This window comes from Rhea americana, unplaced genomic scaffold (assembly GCF_003343005.1).
Source record: "Rhea americana isolate MKP2758 unplaced genomic scaffold, rheAme1 scaffold_1, whole genome shotgun sequence".
In the NCBI taxonomy this organism is placed as follows: Eukaryota; Metazoa; Chordata; class Aves; order Rheiformes; family Rheidae; genus Rhea; species Rhea americana.
The window spans coordinates 5,857,070-5,878,972 of record NW_028185038.1 but is presented as its reverse complement, the minus strand read 5'-3'; the positions used below and the strand labels follow the sequence as shown (position 1 = coordinate 5,878,972).

The window sequence follows — 21,903 nt, the reverse complement described above, 5'->3', positions numbered from 1 at the left end:
CATCGTTCCACGCCACACACAGCCCTAGCAAACACACCTCTCACTGCTTTGGAGTCAAGCCATGGTAGCTGTACCATAGAGCTAACTGCCAAATTCAAAAACATGAAAAAAAAAAAAAAACAAACCAACTGGTACTCAGTAAAAAAAAAGGGGGGGGGCATACTCATATTATTATCTTGTAAAACTTGGTTCATAACTAGTGCACATTTAGAAAATCATGTGAATTAACTTTCTGTCAAACAGATGATCTAATTTGGTTCATGCTGCCATTAGTAAAATTAGCTTTTCAGTACACACAAGAAGTTCCTGCCCAAATCAGAAAGTACTGCCAGTAGATGAATAGGCCCTACACAGCTTCTGAAGCAGGAAACTTGATTCAGTTACTTTTGCTTTAAAAAACAAACAAAAAGCCCACCACCTCAAAACTTTGTTTCTTTTCATTCAGAACAAAAATATGTTTTCAGCTTTAGAGGGGCAAACTCTGTACTCACTGCCCAGCAGTTGGCATGGGTAACTCCTGGGAACTCCAAAGAGAAAATAAGAAAAAATTCTTCCTGCAGAATGGGTGGCAACAGGCCCTTTCTAACCAACTCTAYGGTCCCACAATACTTCTGCCTGTGCTTCAGCGGCAGATTTGCACGGGAACCTTCACCCTCACTCTTGATCRCCTTTGGACTTCCAGGGCATTCCCACTCAACCCCCCTCTCCCATCTTCCAGAAAAAGACTGAGATCCCAACTCTATAAATTTCTTACTTCACTCATATATGAATCATGGGCAGAGGTGGGGAAGAAGGTTTATGACTTGTAAGATTTCCCCAGCACTCCTTGTATCTTCCTAGAATTTCCCAATATTTACAAGMAGAATGAACATTATTAAAACAAATTATGACTTGGTGAATGATGTCATCTTAGACAAATACAAAATTGCTCTGCTGTTATTAGAGCAATATTTCATTCCCTCTCTTATTAGAATGAAAATTGCCTTTTTGCTAGAATTACAAATGAAATTCTGTAAACAATGTATACTCTCTCTAGTCTCATCCCTTTTAAAGATGTAGCAACGCAAAATTATTTGTTATTTTCAGAGAGCAAGATTAGCCACTGTATTTCTTCATAGTGCAGTTAATATATTAAGAAAATGTTTAGCATARGCCCAACATTTAATGTGAAAGACTGATGATATACCTCATGGCCATGTATTTTTCAAGTGGTGGAARTTACATTTTTCAGTGCAACTGTCTCTAAACTTTGTTACATTAATGTCCTAAATCTCAACTTTTCAACTTGATCATATTACTGTACGAGGAATACTAGTATCATCACTCAACTTAGGAATTTTCTTGTCTACTGCAAATAGGTTCAAATTATATAATAAGTTAAAATGAGGAGACCACCTTCGTTTTATTCGATTTATTCTCTTAAAATGTTACATTGATCCTGCTGGCTATCTGAGAAACGCATCACACAGCCTAATCCTAAGTAAAATGTGTATTTTGGAAATATTTTACAAATGAGAGTTTGAAAGCTCTTTATTCACATATGCAGAACAGCATCCTACAACGAAGAACTAAAACAAATCCAGCCTACAGCATTTTATTAGCATATTGTTTCTAAGCTATGGAAATATTCATGAAGACTGATGAACTACCTCAAAACGTGAACTACAACATCACTCACCTGAAAGTCTTTTGTAAGGCTTGTTACTGCTTTTAGTGCCATTTTGGTGTTTCTTGTCTATTGATGGAGCTATGATTCCTTTGCCGTTCAGAATCTTTTCTGGTGATGGTGGCACTGACTTAGATGTCAAACCAGATTTAACCAAAGTTGGAGCAGGTATGGTGGATGAAGAGGCTGAGGAGGAGGTGATGGTGGTAGTGGTTGCAGAATTCATTTTAACATTGGCACCATCTGCCTTCACTAGGTTAGGAATTTTCTCTAGACTGACTACTGGAACRGGAACACTGCAAAACCAAAGAAAAATCTTCAAGTTGTGTTTTCTGTACCACAGATTTACAATTCCTTAACTCCCTTCCACAAATATAAAAACTTTTGATGCAAGTGACATAACATCTTGGGACTAGACTAAAATGAAATACTTAGTACCATCAGTCACTCTTTTTGTTCAATCAAATGTTTACAAAATCAGCCTTTTTTAAAGCTTGGCAAGGTAGAGAACTATGAAAATGAAGCTTCACATTTTTCAAGATCCATTTCCCTGCTACTAGGAAACAAAATAAGCCTTTGGTACTAAGCAAAACATATCCCCTTACATATATGGTCTCATGCCTTTAATACAAGTACATATTGTATATGTGTATGCTATACAAGACTCACGATGATGATGATGATGATGTAGTGTACTAACAATACTAGTATTTTTAAATAAACCTTCAAACAATGTCAAATTTTTCAGAAGCATCTGAATAGCATATGAGTTCTGGAGACAAAGAAAAAGGAGATTTTGAACCTAGAAGCTTTAACATCATCCCTTTAAAAGTATTAAAATCCTTGACAGTTTGAGCAATATTTTAATATTTTTWAAATAAAATCTTGTGAACTAACCCCAGTACAATTATTAGCTTAGCTGGTCCTTTTCAGAATAAACTCTGCAATAACTAACTCTAYCTTATTTGCCTCTCACAATTAGGGTATTTCTGTCACTAACAAATGCAGTATTCTCAGTTTGGTAGCAAAAAAGGATAAGTAATTTTTAATTCCAATATTATTTTGACATTACTGGCTCATACCTAAATAGGTAARTATGTAATAACTGCAGCTGCTTTTTACCTATGCCCAACTACAAAATGAGGTGTGTTGTGCCTACCAATTAAAATTGTATTTACTCCTCCTCACTCACGCAAACGCAAAAAAGAAAAGATTACTTTAAAATATAAATTAAATTTAAGGATACATACAGATGCTCAGAGCTTTAGGCCCAGGTGCTGCTGCAAACAGAAWCATCTTACTTATTTCAGTGCTTCCCATATACGGTCTGAGCAGTCGCTTTTGCCAGACGGTTGACTAATTGCCTTGCAAGCAAATTTACACACTGATCATGCAAAAGCTGCATTTTTCAGGGTATCATTTCACACTGAGCAAACAAGAAAACTGTAAGTTTCCTTAAATATAAATGCAATGGTGAGGTTTATGAGGTAGAACAAAATCCTCACCTAGAAGCACAAACATCTTAACAATATTCCTGTCTTTTCCTTCTTGATTGCAAAGAACTAAGATAATCTCCATAATTTTAATCCCAAGTATAAAGGTGACATTTGAGGAGGCTTCCTGAACAGAAACAGTTCTTAAATCCAGAGATTCCTTAATCTATTATTGTCTTAAAGGTTTAACTTGATGCGCATGCTAAAGGTAAAATGAAATCTGTTTACAATGAGTATTCTCATCAAAGTTACAAAGTTGCTCCTTATCAGACCGTATACCAAGAACAAGCTGCTTACTGCAAATCACTGCAGTAATTCTGATTGCTAAGTGCTGAGCATTCTACAATTGCATTACAGATACAAATGTGATGCTTGCTGAAAATACAACCTCTGTTGAATCACTATATATTTTGAAGTATGCTGGCATGTTATAGTTCAGTAAGTGGAGTTTCTTGCCAGAAAAGACATTTTTGCCAGCATGCCAAGAAAGCAACAGCTGCCTTCTTGTACTGTTTGGGATGTCCCCCCATTCACAAATTTCAGTCTGTTGTGCCTGAAAGATGGCACCTTCTCTGTGTTCTCACTACAGAAAAATGATTAGCAAATATGGGATTTCTGCTATCAGAAAAAGATGATGACTTTGACAGGGTCTCCTGCCTCTCCATAAAAGACCCTTCAGAAACATGGGAAGAAGGGTCCAAAATAACTCAAGTCTTGACCTTCAYGGCATGCTAAAAAAGCCTCCCTTTCTTCAAAGCTGCTGAAGATCATAAACAGAAAGTGCAGAATATATGGCAGGAGTGGATTATCCACGCTGGAAAGTTGCATTTATTTCTGTTCTCTATGCCATATTTTAAGGATAATTCCGTATTTTAATGCAGCAAAATGTATTACAAAAGCAATATGCCTATAAAATTAAAAAGAAGATTTAGACATCAAGATATCATTTTTGATCCCAGATCAAATCATTTTACTATATAAAAACAGAGCTGAATGCATCTTCCTTCTCAGTTTATGAGACAAATTGATCTCAATTCAAAGCATTAATGCACAATGGAAGGCTCAMGTATATTATCCATTCTAGTAGTAAAATACAGTTAACATGAAAAAGAGAGTCAAYAGTTGATCTGTTCTGCAGTTTTAGCYAGTCAGAACCTCAAGCTCTWGCATATACATGCATCACTGTGCTAATGAACAGCGCCCAAGGAAGGGACGTGTAGGTTTAGCTTTGTTACAAACCAGTAAGTGAAGCTCAGGACAGGAATAATTATTCATTAAAATTTCTCTGCAGTGTAGTGGGGAAAAAAAAGAAAAATACTCTGGTATTATAAGACACATACTATAGCACACCAGACAGTCTACAGTGACTAGAGATGTTAAAAGTTACAGATGATATACACATTTTTTAAATATAAGTGGTACTGCATTCAGCATTAAAGAACCCTAGTTCTGCCTTAGCATAATTAATAAGGATGAACTGATAAATGGACTGMGAACTGGAAGCTGTGCAGGCCAGTGAAATTTGAGAAGGAAATAYGTACATTGCAAATGCTCATATTTACATTTGATGATTGAAGAGAGTACTTCTTCCAGACTGAGGAGTATGRTAAGTGAAAATTGGGGATTTCTTTAAAAAGTTCGTTAGAAAAAGAAACATAACTCAAGTATTAAAAAAGGATTTTTACAAGAAAGGCCTATTTAGTTTAGTATGGACAACTGCTGAAAGAAACAATTAGAAAAACAATATACATCAAGCTAAAAAAGAGAAAAGGCACGCAGAAGTCAGTACAAATGAGAGAAAAGGGAGTACAGAAGATTGCCAAAAACATAAAAAAATCTGCATTCAGTAAAGGCAAGTTTACTGGGAAAGAAAGAAATCTTAACAATGATACCAGCAACTAAAGGACAGTAAAACTGTTATTAGTGATGCAAAAATGAGAGAAATGTTCAGTATTTCTTTTACGCTAAGATGGAAGCATGATAACGTACTCCAATCAGATAAGAAAGATGTATTTTTGTTTCCTTCAACAATTGTAAAGTGCCAGCTAAAAAAATACCACAAATATTTTTCACATAAGCAGAGCTGGATAATTTATCCATGAATTCTGAAACAGTTGAAGAGATATTTGATCTAAGCATATTAATTTCTAATTGAATCTTGGAATATTTGGCAAATTACAGAACACTAGATGAGTGCTGCTGTTACATCCATATGCAAAACCCCAAACAGAATGTCTTGGAAGAAATAATGCCAAAGCTAATAAAAACAAACTGATAAACAATTAGTTCACATGGCTGTACTAAAAACACATCTTAGCAAGGAAATCTGGTTTCATTTTTTGATGAGAATACAAGTTAGGCTGACAAAGATAACTGTCAAACTGTTCCAGACATTCAGAAGACACTATAAAACACAAAAACAGTATAAAGCAAATGTTAAACACAGAGTTAAAAACGAGTTTTCGGAGATTCATGATTCAGTAAGCATGAACTTACTAGTGTCCTAGTGGGGCACTTTGGCCACCATTACTAAGTCTGACATTATTGAAAATTTCATCAGTATTTAGAAATAAATGAAATATTATCACAGATAACATTTGCTGATGGAATCMGGATCAAGTGAAAGAGTGAATAATGAAGAGAAGGCAGCTATAAAAATTAATCTAGAATGATTTGTAACACTGGCTCATTTAAAGCRTATTTTACTACCACAAATGTAAGCTTATATAGGAAGAAACAATATTCAGTCAACAGTGACATACAGGGAAAAACACACTGGAAAATTGTGACAAGTATTTAGTGGTCACAGTGGATAAACAACATGAGCTTTTATTGTGTTGTTGTGACGAAAGGGTTAATGTAGATGCTTTTATAAAAATGGAATTAGTAAATATGATTAAGGAGTAAATTTACTTCTCACAAACCCTTGATCATTTGGCTACCGGGAGATTCCTTCCAATTTTGCTGACCAGTTTCAGTATGGATACTGATGAATTAGAAGGGAACCAGAGAAAGGCTACAAATACTCTCTGATGGCTAGAGAAAGTGCTTTACCATGATAATCTTCAAAAACTCAGTCTTTTACTTTTTCAGGTAAGATGACTGTGTTAATACAAGTGTATCAAATATATCAAAATTAGAAACTGGGTAACTTAGAAGTTTTGCATAGTGAGACAGTAATCAATCGGACAAAAATCTTACTGGGTCATCCAGCTAACCATGTTATGTAAGAGAAAATCCATTTCCTTATGTTTTCTCATGGCCTTATGCCTATGGAGAGAATAGTAACTCCTTTACCAGAATCCCCAACAAACTCCTGAAACAAGGAAGAATCCCCCTCCTCAATATCTCACGGAAAACATTTTTTTTTCAGTTCCAGGCCATTGTTTGTCATTTCATTCCCAAGAAACTTAATGACCGTATCTCACAATACTCATGTTATTTATAAACCTCTCTATTTCCTTAGAATCTGTGTTTTCCTATCTTCAGGCTTCATTAAATCACTTTTCCTTGCAGTCACATAATTTTGCTGTTTTGTTGTTATCCATAACTGGATTCATTCTAAAAATCTCAGCCACATGTTCAACTCTTAATTTCATTTGCTTCAAATTAGTAAGAAAAAAAATCACAAAAAAATAAAAAACTTAAAGCACTATTCTATTCTGCATTTCTGGATTGCCTACAGAGGTGTTAAAATGTAATCAAAGTATTTGTGGTTGAGTGGTTAAAATATATACTCCAAAAGAACTCTGCAGAAATTTGTTCCCAATTCCATGTTGCTTTAGGAATACTCTTAAATTTTGGCTAGCTTTGCTTTCTCCAGTTAAGTGCAAACAATGGTATTTTCCTATCACGAAGACATAAACACCACGAAAYTATTAAAAAAATCCTTGTAAGTGATTAGATGGTTAAGTCTTAGGAATACCTTTGTGATCTTATTTCTATTTATAGAAAGACTGCCCATTTCCTATATGTTGACCAAATCATACAATTTCTATCACATCATCTTCACTTTCAGAATTTCTAGCAGGCAATGGTAAAATCCTCTGTACTGTGGAGGCAAGGGAAATTTGCTTTAGCTGGAAATTAGCAGGGGTAACTGGCTTTAACACTTCTCCTCAGTTTTAGACTCACAAATGTGGTGTGGGGAAATGAACACCCTTGTAGCAACAATTCTCCCATCAAAATCCTGGCAGGCAGCACTCCGGGCCSCCGCAGGGGACAGTAGAGCTCGTTCGCGAAGAGGGTAAGTGTGTGGAGGAAAGGTGGGATAARCAGAGCATCAGGTGCAAGGGAGAAACGAGCAGATCATCACCTCTTCAACACCAGAATGACTTTTAGAAAGGAGCAAGTATCTCGGTTATTCTTATGCACTATTATTGCTTATTCATTGTTATTACTATTACTTCCAGTCATTTAATTCTTTGCCTTTTTCTCTCTCTTTTCTATCCTCCTGCTACATCTCCYACAACTTCAACTGCAAGCTTCTGAAAATACTGCTTTGCATTTATCTAGAGCATAATGTCACAGTGCTCCTGTACTGYTCCAGCCTCTGAGCACTGGTGTACTAACAGCAGCAAAGATACAAGGAAAAAAAAATCAGAACTGGCAAGTATTTTGGATAATGTGCTCTCAGTAATATTTCACATTCTAGTCACAACAAGAAACGTACCAAAACAGCAGCTACAAAAATTATACATTTCCCAGTCTCCTTCAGTCGATAATTCTGATAGTTCARTATTTTTTCACCGCATTCGCAGAGTTCTCTCAGCCCTGCTGTGCTCTTAGAACAACACAAGATGTGAAGACAAGATACTGAGTCAGTGTTTAAGATGGTGATTCRAGTAAACCAGAAATAATCAATGGAGGAGCTTGGTCAGCATGCAGGCAGGCGTGACAGTGTGGCAGCAGACATCCACCGGGCCAGACAAGTCAGAAACCATTACTTAAATACTACTACTGACTGTAACAGATAAGGTTTAGAAGAGATGCTGAAAAAATTATGTAAGATGTGCAACAAGCTTAAGCCAGGCATGGAAAGTAATCATTACAAATGACAATCCCCGAATCAAGGTAATTTGGTAACAGGCTGGAAGAACCTATGTGAAGTAAATACTTGCGGTATGGCACTGCAATGTAGCAGACAAAATAATGAATAATTGGAAGCTTCTTAGGATGATAAATCTCATTTTACTTGAATATATGATGAATTCTATATGCATTTTTTGAGACTAATATATTTCTGTCAATTGAATATTTTTTTCTAACAGATAAGCAGGTAAAATTCTGTGGCTTGTACAAGAATCTGAATGGCAGATTATAATCTTATCTTAAAAATAAAATTTATGAATAAGAAAATCAGAACTGCTGTGTATTTGCTAGAGCTCTAAATAAAAATAATAATTCACTAATGGAATAAGAACAAACTCATCTTCTCTCCTAGTAACTGTCAGTGCTGTAACCTGGAATCAGACTGATTTTATTTTTTATGAGGTCATCAGATCTAAGACACTTGATACTAAATTTTGAAGAGCAATTTCTTTGGTCTCCAAATTTTGTTCTGTTGGTATCTTAGTATCTTTAAAAACTGAATTTCTCAATTTTCCCCATTGCTAAACAAAAACCACAGTATCATCCTCCAGCAGAGCCAGAAGAATTTGATAATTAGCAGATAGAACCGCTGATGCACACGTTGCTTTATTGCTTTAAGTTATTTGTGCCCAGAAACTCTACCTAAAATCGTAATCTTCTTTTGCTTGGCATTACATATAAAAGAGAGAGATCCTTATGCAGTAAGTAGATAGGGAAAGCAAAAAATGAAACCCTATTATCTTAAGTCTGCAGACCTATAACTAAGGCCAAAGAGCTAAGTCATAATAGTAGCCTGCATAGAACCAGGAACTGAACCCACATCTCTTGAGTCGCTAAGCTAGTGACCTAATCACAAAGCATCTTTCCTGTAAATAACAAAAGACAAAATTGTTTAACGCATAAAATATAGTGACCCAATTCTGCTCTCCTTTACTTTTCTGCAATTCTGTGCTATCATCACATCATAGGAGGGTGGTCTCAGCAGTTTCAAAGCCTGTATGTGTATACATCACAGTACGTGATGCAAAACTTTTTWAAAAAATAGTAATTTTTGCAGACAGAACTTTCTTTTGTCTTCTTAAAAAGCATCAAGCACTGTAAGAACACTGAATAAGCTCCAGCAGCAGCTGGTATTGAAGATAAATGACTATTGCCAGCAARTTTTCATGAACATCATCTGAGCCAATATTAAGAACTCTACAAAAATCATCCTGTTTAAATGCATCAGTTTTAAAGGCTGATATTGTCATGTCAGATGGACCTTAAAGATAATAAACTGGGTCACTAGCTATAAACTTTTTATATGCAGCTCAGAAAAGCAGACATTTGATGGAACATTAGAAAAGTGAATCATCGATAGTCCTTCCTCCTCCTCAGATTTTTTTAAAATTTAAAAACACCCCAATTTCCTCTCTTAGGAAATTTAGAAGCTTAAATTGTATGCTTAGAAAAGAAGAAAATACAGATTTTTGTGATGCTCATGAAAATACATAGAGATCCTTATTATTTTTCGAAAGCAAACAGCTCAGCTATCTGTTATTTTGGTACTTACCATGGTTTATCCCGTGATACTTTTGAAGGAAAGACTGTGTGCTGTCTGCTACTGGAGGTAAGTAGATTGTCTTTGGGCGTTTTGAATGGCTTTGAGTTGCTGCTGACAGGGTTATGGCCACTGATACAGGATTTCGGTTTCATTTGTACTAGGGATGTCCTGGAATTGCAGGCTGGAGAAGCTGGAGAAGGGGAAGGTTTACACATTGAACCGTGTCTTCGTTCTGTAACAGAAGAAGAATATACTTTACAGTATTTCATAGGCAAAAAAGGGGAAAAAGAAGAAGTCAGGAAAGGGGAATTTGTGCCTCTATATTCTAATCACAATGATTTCATCACTCCATAGATAACTAATTGATAACCATTTTGAAAGTAATCATGCCAAAAGATTAAACCAAATCAGCTCTGTGAAGTGCTCTCAAGAACATAAAAATAGTGTAGTAAGTGCTAAGTAGCAACACAAATCTCCCAGGAAATTTCACTGAGAAGTCTCAAGCCATTTTGCAAACAGTAAATGACCCCTAGGAAGCGCGCGAGGGACGCTAGGTGGATGTCTCAGCTCTCGCACGGAGAAGAGAGACAGGAGGCTGCGTAACATGTTCCCAGATGACTCACTGAAAAACTGCGACAGACATGAGATTGCTTCTGTAAGAGTTTGTGAAGAAATCATGTGACCCACTTACTGGGCACCTTACATTATGACTCTCTTGCTTTAAGTTTAATGGAAAGCTATCTATAAAAAACATAAACAAAACAAAACAAAAAAACCAGAAGACTGAAAAATAGCTAAAGGAATACAAATCTCTTCTAAAGAGACAATCTCCAAGCTGTTAACCAAGCAGAGCCCTATCTCCAATATCWATTAAGGAGAAAACTCATTTTTGTCACATAGAGTAAGTAACAAGTGCAGAAGAGCAGAAAACTTATCATCAGTTAAGAAACACTGCGCCTGGAGGTCGGGCACTTGCTGAAGGACTGTTCAGGCCAACACTGCAGACTCTGAAGTACTGCAAAAAGCAAGGCCTTGCTGACCCATCGCAGGAGAACAGGCTTTGAGACAGACAGACTTGAGTTAAAAAGCTTGGGCCTAGATATCTTTTTTATCCCTGATATTATCCCTGAAATAAAAGTGTTGTTTTAAGGCAGCATTTGGTAATTTTTTCTTTACCAAAACCAAACTTCTCATGGGGAGACCTGCTGGTGCTTGGCCAGAGCGCTGGATCACAGGACACCGCCAGCACCAGGCACGCCACTGYCAGCTTGAGCGTGACTACAAAACACGACACGAGACAGAAAGAGGCAGGCGCGCACGGCACCGACAGTTTGGGGGAAAGAGGAATTTTCCAGTCAGCAGTTCTGYGCTAAACAGCCGCTGATTTGCGTTTGCAGGCTGCCCAGGGACGGAGAAATACTCCAGCAGCCCCAAGGCTGGGACCGATCAGGGCCACTCACCATCGATCCAGCAACCGAACGTAGCAAATACAATTTAATCACAGATTGAGAACTTTTGTCAAGTTAAAGTTTATCTTGCAAACACATGGTAGTTTTTCTTGTCTTCAGAGTTTAACAGAAGCCAACAGAAAGCTAATTTTGAACTTGCACAGTAYCACTCCATTAGCCAAGAGCAAGTTAAAGAAGCAATAGCAACCTGCTGCTTGAAGAAGTTTTGTATTTGCATCATAAACTGTGCACTCTCTGGTTMGGTATTTCAAGGATAACTAAGACAAATTTTCCCACAGAGAATCGAAACATGACAATTTGTGTGGCATCTTCACAAGTAAAAACTTGCCTATAGCAGGAAGATTCATCCATGATTAATTGGCAGCAGGCAAATACCTCAAGAACAACGAGAAATGCTTAAAAATATATAAAGAGTATTTCAAACTGCTTTTAACRCACCTCCAATGACTAAATACAGGCATTTTCTATTAAAAAATAGGTACTTCCATATCTTCATATTCAGAACTTTAATTATAAATGTTGAATTCTCCTCAATACTCTCCCATAACAGAAGAGCAAAACATCCCTTCTTTTTTTTTCTTTTTCTTTCTTTCTTTCTTTCTTTTTTTTTTTTTAAGAGGAAAAAGTAGCTCCCCCCGGCCAAACAAATGCCAACTGCCATTGGCCAGGTTTCCTCCCGCCTCCCACCTCAGCATACGGCCTCTGCCTTTAGAAAGTCTTTCCCAGGATACAATTAATTTCCATTCACTTCACTTCCAATCTGTGGAAGAACCATTTTAGCTATGCATCTGTTTCTGAAATGCAGAGTTGCTTTTTCCTAGAAAATATTTTTTATTTGGCAGAATATTTTATTTAGCTAAATAATAGTTACTGTTTAAAGATTTACCATCCTTCTACATGACTCCTTAATCTAATTTAAGCTACCTTAATAAAAATATTAATATCTTATTTTAAATTTTATCATTAATTTCTTGAGGGCTGATGAAAAGGAACAGCTATGTAACCAGCAAAATCAGTCAGTATATAAARTGAAACTTTGGAAAAATCCTGTTTCTCATGTACATTCATGATTAATTACTCAAATCTTCACTACAGCTACTGGTTTTCTCCAGACTGGCTGCCTTCTGGTACATTAGATCTGTGGTATCATGCCTAAGGATATATTTGGAAGTGAAGCACACGATTCTGTTATTAAAATTAGTACTCTGTAAAGACAGACATTTGAGATACTGACCATCTCAAATTATATCTTAAAGTCATCTGAAGTATTGCATACCATAGCAGTTTTTTTTAAGAAAGTCTCTTTACACAATTTTTATTCAATCTAATGTTTGATTTTTTTCACCAACACAATTTTTCAATCTATTAATTTCCAAGAACAAAACAGTGTATTAACTTTAGATTTTTAAATATATCTCATAAAATGGTAGAAGTAAGAGGTATAGTTGTAATATGACAATATAATGAAGTGCATCCTACCACTTTAGATAYGTGTTTACTTAAAAGATAGGGATGGAAAAGATTACAAAATCACTTATTTTATCAGAAGTGTGTCAGAGTAGAAGTCATTCTTCTGATCAGAACAGAATGCTCTAGTTGGCAATTCCTTTCATCTCCTCAAACTCCTCTCTTCCGCGAAAAGCTGGCCACAGAAAGTCTTCTGTATTTTGGACAAACTTTGATGCTGATTTGGGAATTATCAGCGTTAGCCAGATTCTCGTGAAAATTTCAAGCAGCAAAGTGGAAATTATGACCACTATAGAGTCACACAGAAGAGGGAACATAAGTAGCTAGTGTCGCATAACCATTAATATTTGCAGATACAGCTAAGATGGGGAAAAACAACATTTTTTACTTACACAAGTTAAAATCACCTTAGYATTATCAGGAGGAGAAGGAAGCAACACCTTACATGCAGAGTCACTGTGGAGTGCCAAAAGAATAACTCCTTTAAAAGGGGCAGAAAACCACGGTGACAGCTGGGCAAATATGCCTATAGGCTTTAGGGCTTTCGAAATGTGAAACCTTATGGACAAGTAGAAGAGAGCTGGGAGAACAAAATATAAAGAACTAAGTACTGATGAATATATTCCTTTTCAAGAACTGTTACATTGGCTCTCATTTTCCTTTTCCTCAGTGCACTGTGGTAGTAAATCAGCGTTAGACATTGGGAAATAACTTCCAAGTGGAAATAATGGGAGCATTTTCTCTACTATAAATAACAAAGCAAAAATTGTATCAGCTGTCAAAATCAACTGCTTAAACCAGGGTGGCTGTGCTTCTCTAAGAAAACTGAGTTTCCTGGTCACACACTAGGACACAGGTATTCTTTAAAATTTTCTGTGAATATGCCTAGGGGGTGTTTTACATATACTCAAAGAATTGCATACACACACAATATAAACCTACTTTTATACAGCCTATGTAAGAAATYAGTATGTGAATAAAAGATATTTGCACATCAAATATTCAAATTAGACATTCACATGCTAATGCATTAAGAACATAATAACCACCTSTGTAAAACTTTCTAYACTCATCTGCGGTGCATGTGTAGGCAAATTAGGTCTAGCAGAGCAAATGAATTCATACACACACAACTGTGGATATGGCTATACCTGTTTGTATTAAGAAATAGCATATTCACTGCACACAAGYCAGCCTAAAATAAAACGCAATCTTTTGCCCCTAAAAATGAAAAAAAAAATCTTGCAAAGCAACTAGAATGCCAGTTATCACTCACAAAACATGAACCTAAATTCCACAGCCATTATGATTTCTGCAGAATCTTGTTGGTGTGTGGTTCAAGTTTAAAATAGGAAAGAAAACTTTACCAATTCACTTAAATACTTACTATTACTGGTTACTTAAATGCTAAAAAACAACCAAAAAAAAGGCAACAAAAATCCTCAGCAAGCTAGTTGCTGTCAAATTCAAAAGCAGAGAACACAGAAGTTACAACCCACTTTACTGCATTAATCCTCCTGCACCCTCTCAGCGGTCTCAGAGCAGCCACTGCAGCCACTGACAAGCAACATGTGACTGCTGGTGTCAGACAGTTACTGTATTAATGACATTAATCTCTGAGAACAAACTGTGCATCGGTAGCCTTGCAAGTGATCTTAAAGTATTCCAGGAGATTCTCTGTGTCCTATGGAAACATGGATATAATCCAACTTTCCCAGCCAAGCCTGAATTGTTTACTAGATATGAAGTCCTTATGTTGTCTGAAACTTAAGAGTCCCTGAACCTCCAGTTCTCCATCATGCCCTTCTGCTTCATTTCTAGTCCTCCTTCCTGCACCCTGCACTGTGTAATCCTCTACCTTTCCCAAAAACCTCTGCTGCAGCTGCCAAAGCCCTCTAGGTCTCTTTGATTCCTTAATTGCACTGGATCCTCCGTGACCRGTCACCAGGGAATAGCAGCAGCTGTTTTGCAGGAAACGCCACATCTCCTTCTAATCATAAGCAAAAAAGCATCGCAGTAAAAAGGCAACAGGATCTCCAGTTCCACCAATACAGTATGYGGGAAGAAGAGGCAAAAATATATTCTGAACTAGCAAGCTTTTTCTCTAACACTTCTTTTTGCCTTGACACTCTCTCACACAAGATCAAGCACCTACTTAGCTCTYAGCAAACCTTAAAGACAATGACTGAACATGAAGCATGTTGCTAGTAAAATATCCCAAACGTATATTTCTAGGTGGATTGCAGTAGTTTTGTACTCAAATGAGATCTTTTTACGATATTAAAACTGTAGTTTTCTCTAATTTGGACTACAAATAAATACAATTCTTGCATAGCATATTTCATCTAAATCTGTCCTTACCCAGCATGCTCTAATCACAATTGGTCAAATCAAGTGAACAGTTTTTGCCCACAGTTAATGTCTTCTCCATYGGTGAGACGTAAAAGATTGCAATGGAAAAAAAAAAAAAGTCATGAGATACCTTGAAGGCAGAGAAAAATGTGCTCTTGGTCTTTCAGTATTTTTTTTTTGTAGGTAGTTCAGACAGACAAAAAAAACCCTCTAATGTTGTCAGAAGAGACATACTAGAACTTTGTCAGCAACAGTCATTTTGAAACACAACTCGCGTTTAGCACAATCCTACTTCCTGCGTACAAAAGGCCTAAAGCAAAAACCAGTTTTACATTGATCCATGAGCAACTCAGCGACCCAGTATTAAGTTTTACAGTTTAGTATCACATTTGCTAAAAACAAACAAAGCATAATTGCGAAAAATCAGACATGGAAGAAAGTTACTTGCTGCTAGTAAACACTTAGAGTATAATAAAGTTCAATTTAATGCTTACTTTTGTCACAACAGGTTAGTTTACAGCCATTTTACTTACAATAGTGTAAACTAACTAACCAAACTATCCTCAACACAATAATAACAGTTTACATTTTTTCACTTACAGTATTTAACCAGATGTTAATGTAAACTAGTATCTCATCCACAATGTGATTCTGTGCTACTAATACAGTATCACAGTCCTACTGCTGAATACATTACTTACAGTAACCACATGCAACACCTATGCACGAATTACAGTTCTGTGTACAGTATGTTCTGAAGTGTTCCTTGCAGAGTCCTTCACTGTACAAAGTTGAGCAACGTATACTTACAATTTCAGTAAATATTAAGTGAAACTCTCCACCTTGTACTTATCCCAGTTGAAAGTTTGAAAATGTATTTGGCATTAATTCTAATGAAAACCAAAACAGCAAAAAAATCCCACATATCCCCAAAGCTGCAGTCAGCAACCAGAAAATTGAACAACTAAATACTCGCAGAAGTGTGTCATCCTGCAGTAACTGGCAGCTGGTTCATAACAAGAGTTCATAAACACCTTGTAAGCACTTTCACTTTGCAGCCACAATCTTAAAAAAAAAAAGCGTGAGGTTAAGTAAAAATACTTGTATTTTTTCCAACAAACTACAGAATAACGTTGCAAGACCAAAGGATAACTTTACCAGCTTGTTTGACAAAACACTAATCCAAGTCCAGCTGAAAAAGTTTGGAAATAATACCCGCAAAGTGTTCCGCCCTTGCACCGTGCACTGTAAAGGAAACGGCACAGTCGGTTTCATTTTGATACTTCTTGTAAACTGACAAAGGAAATAAACTGCCAGCTCAAACCCCAGAAGTGATAGGCTGAGTAAACGCAGCTCAAGAACTGTGCGCTTCATTCCAGGTCAAATGACATAATTGGGAAATTATCAAGTGCTAAAATAACCACCCTTCTGCTCGTGTGTATTTACAACAAACACAAGCTTCACTTTCTGACCTAAAGCTATTAAAACAATTCTCCATTTCACCAGTCTATAAATGAGGAGGATCAGCAACATTATGCAAAACATCCTGCGAGAAGAAGAAATGTAAACTAAGCCACTTACAGCGAGGAACAGGCTGCCAACTTAATCTGATTCTACGACGACTGTAAACATGTACTTTGGGAATGTGAAACGATTCACGTTGCCACAGATGCCGTCAGAGAAATACAGCAACGTGATTAGGTATTCTGCACACGTTGAACAGCAGGCAGATGACCTGCTGCAGCAAATACCCGATCAGGGCTCACACACACCAACTGTTTTGACTACAGGCACTTGTTAAGCACCAAGTTTCAGGTCCTACCAGTTGGACACCAGAGCTGATCCCGTGCCAAAAACAACAAGCGGTAAAAACTGCTGCAGGCTTTTTTTTCCTTTTTTTTTTTTTAATTGTTGATACAACTCAAGTAACTGCAAAAGTGAACCAAAGTGCAAAATTAAAGGCAACAGAAATAGCAAGTTTATTTTTACAGGGAGCTACTCTCTTTCTCTTTTTTTTTCCCCCCTTGAATCAGCAAAGAATTAAGGTATTTGTGTCTAAAYCAGTAGGACAAACCTGTTGGTTCCCTGAAATATCTTTTATTTATGGAATAACTTTTATGTTTGCCAGGATGATTATATCAGAGATGGTAGAACTAACGTTCAGAACATCACTAAATTACTCTTAAGTGCAAAACCCTTTAAAAGTGGCCAATTTCTATAAAAAAAACCACACACAGCATTTCCCAAAACAGTTTTGTTTCTCTTCAGTTGAAAGCAATAAAAAAAAAAAAAAAAAGAAAAAAAGAAAAAAAAAGAGGAAGGATCAAAAGGATCAAGCAGAACTCCACAATACAAAAATGCTTCAAATAACAGGATTTATTAGGTTATATGTGAAATAAAGCTGCTAGTACTTGCTTGCTTCTTTTTGCAAGTATTTTAAGATTAAAGATGCAGCCCCAGCACATCGCTAACAGGGCAAGTTAAGGAGACAAGCAAGCATTGAAAGAGCGAGCATCTTGCCTAGGTGACAACGTTGGGCTCCACATCTCCAAGCCAGAAAGCCCAGATTTAATTCCGCTATCAAGGCCTACTTCTTCAGCTACAAATGGGGATACTAATGATTTAGGCTATCAACTTGCTTAAAAAAAGAAGTTTATGGGATTTATGTGGGAATTTGTCATACCTTATAATGTCACAATTCTATGCATATGAGTAGTAGTGTCCGCCTGACACACTGCTATTGCAGGAAAAACAACAATATTTCTACTCACATCATTCACTTTTCTCAACTCAGTGAGACCAGAAGTTCGTGGGGAAGACAAATAACTGGGCAAATGTATCGGCAGGGACTACTGCTGGCAATTTTTCCACCATTTTTGTTCTTAATCAAGGAATTCCATTATCAGCACTAAACTACAAAGCTTAAGGGAGACATGAGGAGATACACTGAAATATTTCAGAAATCAGGCAGTGGGACTGATGTTCAAGCAAAGGTGAGCACTACAGATAAATCACAATTCTGTGGGTGATTTACACAGGTGAGGAGAAATCTTGAACCAGGCTATTTGCTGTATGCAAGAAAAAAAAGATACTTATGTCTAATGCAGAAATGCAATGAGGAACAACACTCTAGTTTACTAAATAAATTTTAAAAGCAATGCATCTGAAGATTCCTCCAAGAATCTGACTTAAATAATTTTACTCCAGCTCATATTGTTGCAAACTGAACAACTCCTTCCCCTCTTATCCTTTATATTTCATTACAGACCTGCTTCCTCAGGCCTAAGGCAGACCTTCGGGGTCATCCGATAACACATATTTTGATTTATTTGATTATACTTCTTATGTAAAATAGTTCACTGTATCTTTAGCTCCATTTCAATGATATTTAAAAATTCTAAAGACAAAAAATTTAAAAAGGTAATTTACATACATGTAATCACATGTTTCTCCTTGTACCTCCTCCATATACCTATTGTAACAGCATTTCCAAATTTGTTACTTCTACTACTTTACTGTTTTAATTAATCCAAAAAGAGATATAACAAGTTAGTAGTACTTTCTTTTACAGACAGGAAAAGATAAGCCATAGTAGAGTGAGGATGAAATAGAGAGGCGCTTTGGCCAGGCCACACAATGAGCACAAGATTAGATGTTGTGTATTTACTCCATATTCAAACCAGAACTATCAGATCAGTAGTATTTAGCCCTTCCTATGAAATGAAATGCAATCACTAAAGGTTTTCAGGCAATTAATTGAACTAATGGTACTAGCCAGGCATACATTTTACATATGCTATTAGGAGTCAAAGTCATATTTCCACAAGTTTAAAATGACTGCTATAAAGACAAAAAGCTAAAGCAAATAAACACAGCTCAGCTTGCTATAATCTGAGTAAAATCAGAAAATACTTCAGGTTTCCAGCAAAACCCAAGCACTACAACTCAGAGAAAACCACCTAATATTTTTAGGAGACTTATGTTCTTCATCTGTTTATAAGCATAATATCGTGCCAGATTTTATCAAGTATCAAGACAATCCACCACCAGCTCATTTCATTGTTCCTCAGAAGACTCTTGGATAAAAATGGTAACTTTATTGAAATTCGCACAGAACAGCAGCTTTGTAGGAGCTGTATATAATCTGTTGTTTAAATCTTCTGTTTTTTGCAGCTCCAACTGCTATCTGGGGAAACAACAATTTCTTCTTTCTATATTAATAACAAGCTGCTCCATAAGCAGAGAAATAAAGAAAAATRTTTTTCTGAAAGTCTGCGCTTCCCTCCCCCCAAATTTGCCCCATCTCAATTACCCTGTGCTTCTCTGGGTCCCTTCCCCCTAGTTTCCTCCCAAGCCCACTGTCTTCTGGGTCCGCCCCCAGAGATGGGCTATGCCCTGCATGCTCAGAGGTACGTGGGTGGCAAGTGGGGCAGTAGCACACTTGTACTGACACGAAACTACTGTTCTCTGGGGGCATGGTAAGTAAYGTGTTCCTTCAGTTGTTGATTTTCACAAAACTGCAGCAGGAATGTTATACTTCAGAAGCCAGAGTGCCTTTCTTTTCTTTTTTTTTTTTTTAAGGAAACAATTAAAATTCAAGTATTTCACCATTTACTTGCCTTTCTGTGTTTCTGTGTTTGCCCTGCCTCATGAATATTCCCAGGGCTCAAATTAATCCTCTTAGAATATTCTGATGTCTTTAAAAGTTAAAAAAAAAAAAAAATCTGCTCAGCTAAGGGCGCCCGTTTTGTTTTGAAACGGAGTGAGTTTATATGCGAGTGTCAACCTGCGTTATCAAACCCTGATATGAAAGCAGCATGAGGGTCACTGCACAGTGTTTTCTCATTTCTCGTGTTATAGATAAACAAGCTYACTCATCCTTTAGGCACTGTATTTGCCATAGATAATAAAAGCGATTATTTAGACTGCTGCCAGAATACACATCAATTATAATCCCCTAATATGCAGACTCCACCAAATAATTTCTGAAACGGTCATCTCCTCAGCTCTCTCTTGCTCCATACAATGGTACTTAAACATACCACCTTCTACAGAACGAAATTGGGAGCCAAAGATATACCAAAATCCAAAAGAGGTCCACAAGGCACCTTTTTTGTTAGCTGTACTTCTCTCTTTAAAATCTCTTTAGTTCTACATTTACATGCAACTTCAGATGTAAAAATATGGCTTCTACTTTAACCTGCATCATTTATGATTTCTCGCAGTGCAAACTAAAGCAGCTCAGACCTAACTGCACATGAATAAAACAGACATAAAGCCGCCTAAGAGAGTCAAAGTGAAAAATGCTTTATATTCTACATCTGAATGCGTTTTGATCGTTCCTCACTACAATCTAGCTTCACCTACTACAAATGCTTCGTTCTGGACAAGCTACTTAAACCTTCATAATGCTACCGGCTTCCCATCCTTGCCTGAACAGGAGAGTGTGATATTAGGCTATGATTTAAAAGCCTGCCTTACCTGAATGATTTGTTTCCTGTAAGTCTTTACTCAGTTTATTCAAAATAATCAATAATAAATCATGACTTCCAAAATTTGTTAAAGCATGGTTACTCTTTGATATGCTGTGTGAGCCAAGAAATTTTCCAGGACCAGACAGCACCTAGAGCCAGGATCTGAATTTAAGGCATTCCAGGTGCTTTCACTCTGCTCCCGTTTCCTCGCATCACTGGAGCGGGGCAGGAGGAAGGGCGCAGGCGACTGCCAGCAGGACGAGCCACCGGGCTGCGGGCGCAGGGCTGCGCGAGGCGCCTTTCCCTCCTCCCGCTGCTGTCGCCTGCGACAGCCCGTCACTCAGCGCAGGCGGGTCGAACTCTCTGTGCACCGTCTCAGAAAATGCACACCCAGCTGTTTTTTTAGAAGATCTTTTTGGACAAAATAAATGTGTAAACACTTAGCAGCTGAAGACATTGGACATTTTCTCTAGGTGGTACTCATATAACTTTTCTTTCATTCTTGTATATTTAGCTATACATTTGTCAAATGTTTTCATTTAAATTGCATTGGGATTTTTTTTTTTATAAACTCATTGGGGGAAAAAAATCATTTCTTGTTAAAAACAAAGCATAGCTCACCATAGAACAATCTTATGATTGCAAGCAGAAGGGACAGTAAGCAAATAAACCAAGATCTTTAAAAGCCTGACTTGCAAACATACCCACACGAAGGATTCAGCCTGCCTGAAGGTATCTGTCTATGAGAGATGCCACAGGAGGTCTCAGGGAACATGCAGGCAGTAAACATCTTTCCAAGGTATCAAATGTGTAACATGTGTCAGTTCTTTTTGTATTAAACTACCCCAGTCAACCRGAGCATGGTTTAAACACATTAGGATGATTATTTCCTATCAGGCTTGAGACGGCTTTTTAGAGGGCTAGAACCTGGCTTCGTCCATGCCAAGTGTAATGTGTCACCTCAGATGGAAAGAACAAGAGTACAACAGCTTGTCAGCACATGAGAAAAGCCTTAGGTCAGTCAAGAGATGATTACAAGGGGAGCAGGCTTGGGAGCTAACCAAAAGAGGACAAAAAAAAATTTAAGACATGGATTTCAAAGCGTACAGGCAGTTTATTTACAGAGTCAACACTCAATTATCTGTGGTCAGATTATCTGTACCAGAGATGCAGGAACAAATCAGCTCCAGCCAGGCTCATTAGCTTAGGTGCAGCTCTGTGCAAATGCYGCTGTACTTCCAGGGATGACTTCGGTCTGGAAATAATATAGCAACTTTCAGCGTAACGCTGAAATCCTTTTGGATCTAAACTGAGGATATTTTGGATGTCTCTGTATGGCATTTCCATA

General features: G+C 37.1%; 1 protein-coding gene across 6 annotated transcripts in view; it reads right to left on the bottom strand.

Moving 5' to 3' along the window:
- Positions 1-21,903, bottom strand: part of ATXN7L1 (ataxin 7 like 1) — a 122,993-nt gene that overhangs the window by 24,319 nt on the left and 76,771 nt on the right. For 5 of the 6 annotated variants that reach the window (XM_085298046.1, XM_085298069.1, XM_085298055.1 and 2 more), the window contains 2 exons: positions 9,803-10,025; positions 1,679-1,962 (listed from right to left, as the gene is read on the bottom strand). In XM_085298046.1, coding sequence (XP_085154172.1) covers positions 1,679-1,962; positions 9,803-10,025 — 507 coding nt within the window. Of the gene's footprint in view, positions 1-1,678; positions 1,963-9,802; positions 10,026-16,662; positions 16,704-21,903 lie in introns of those variants that run through there. The other variant, XM_085298078.1, reaches the window with a different exon arrangement.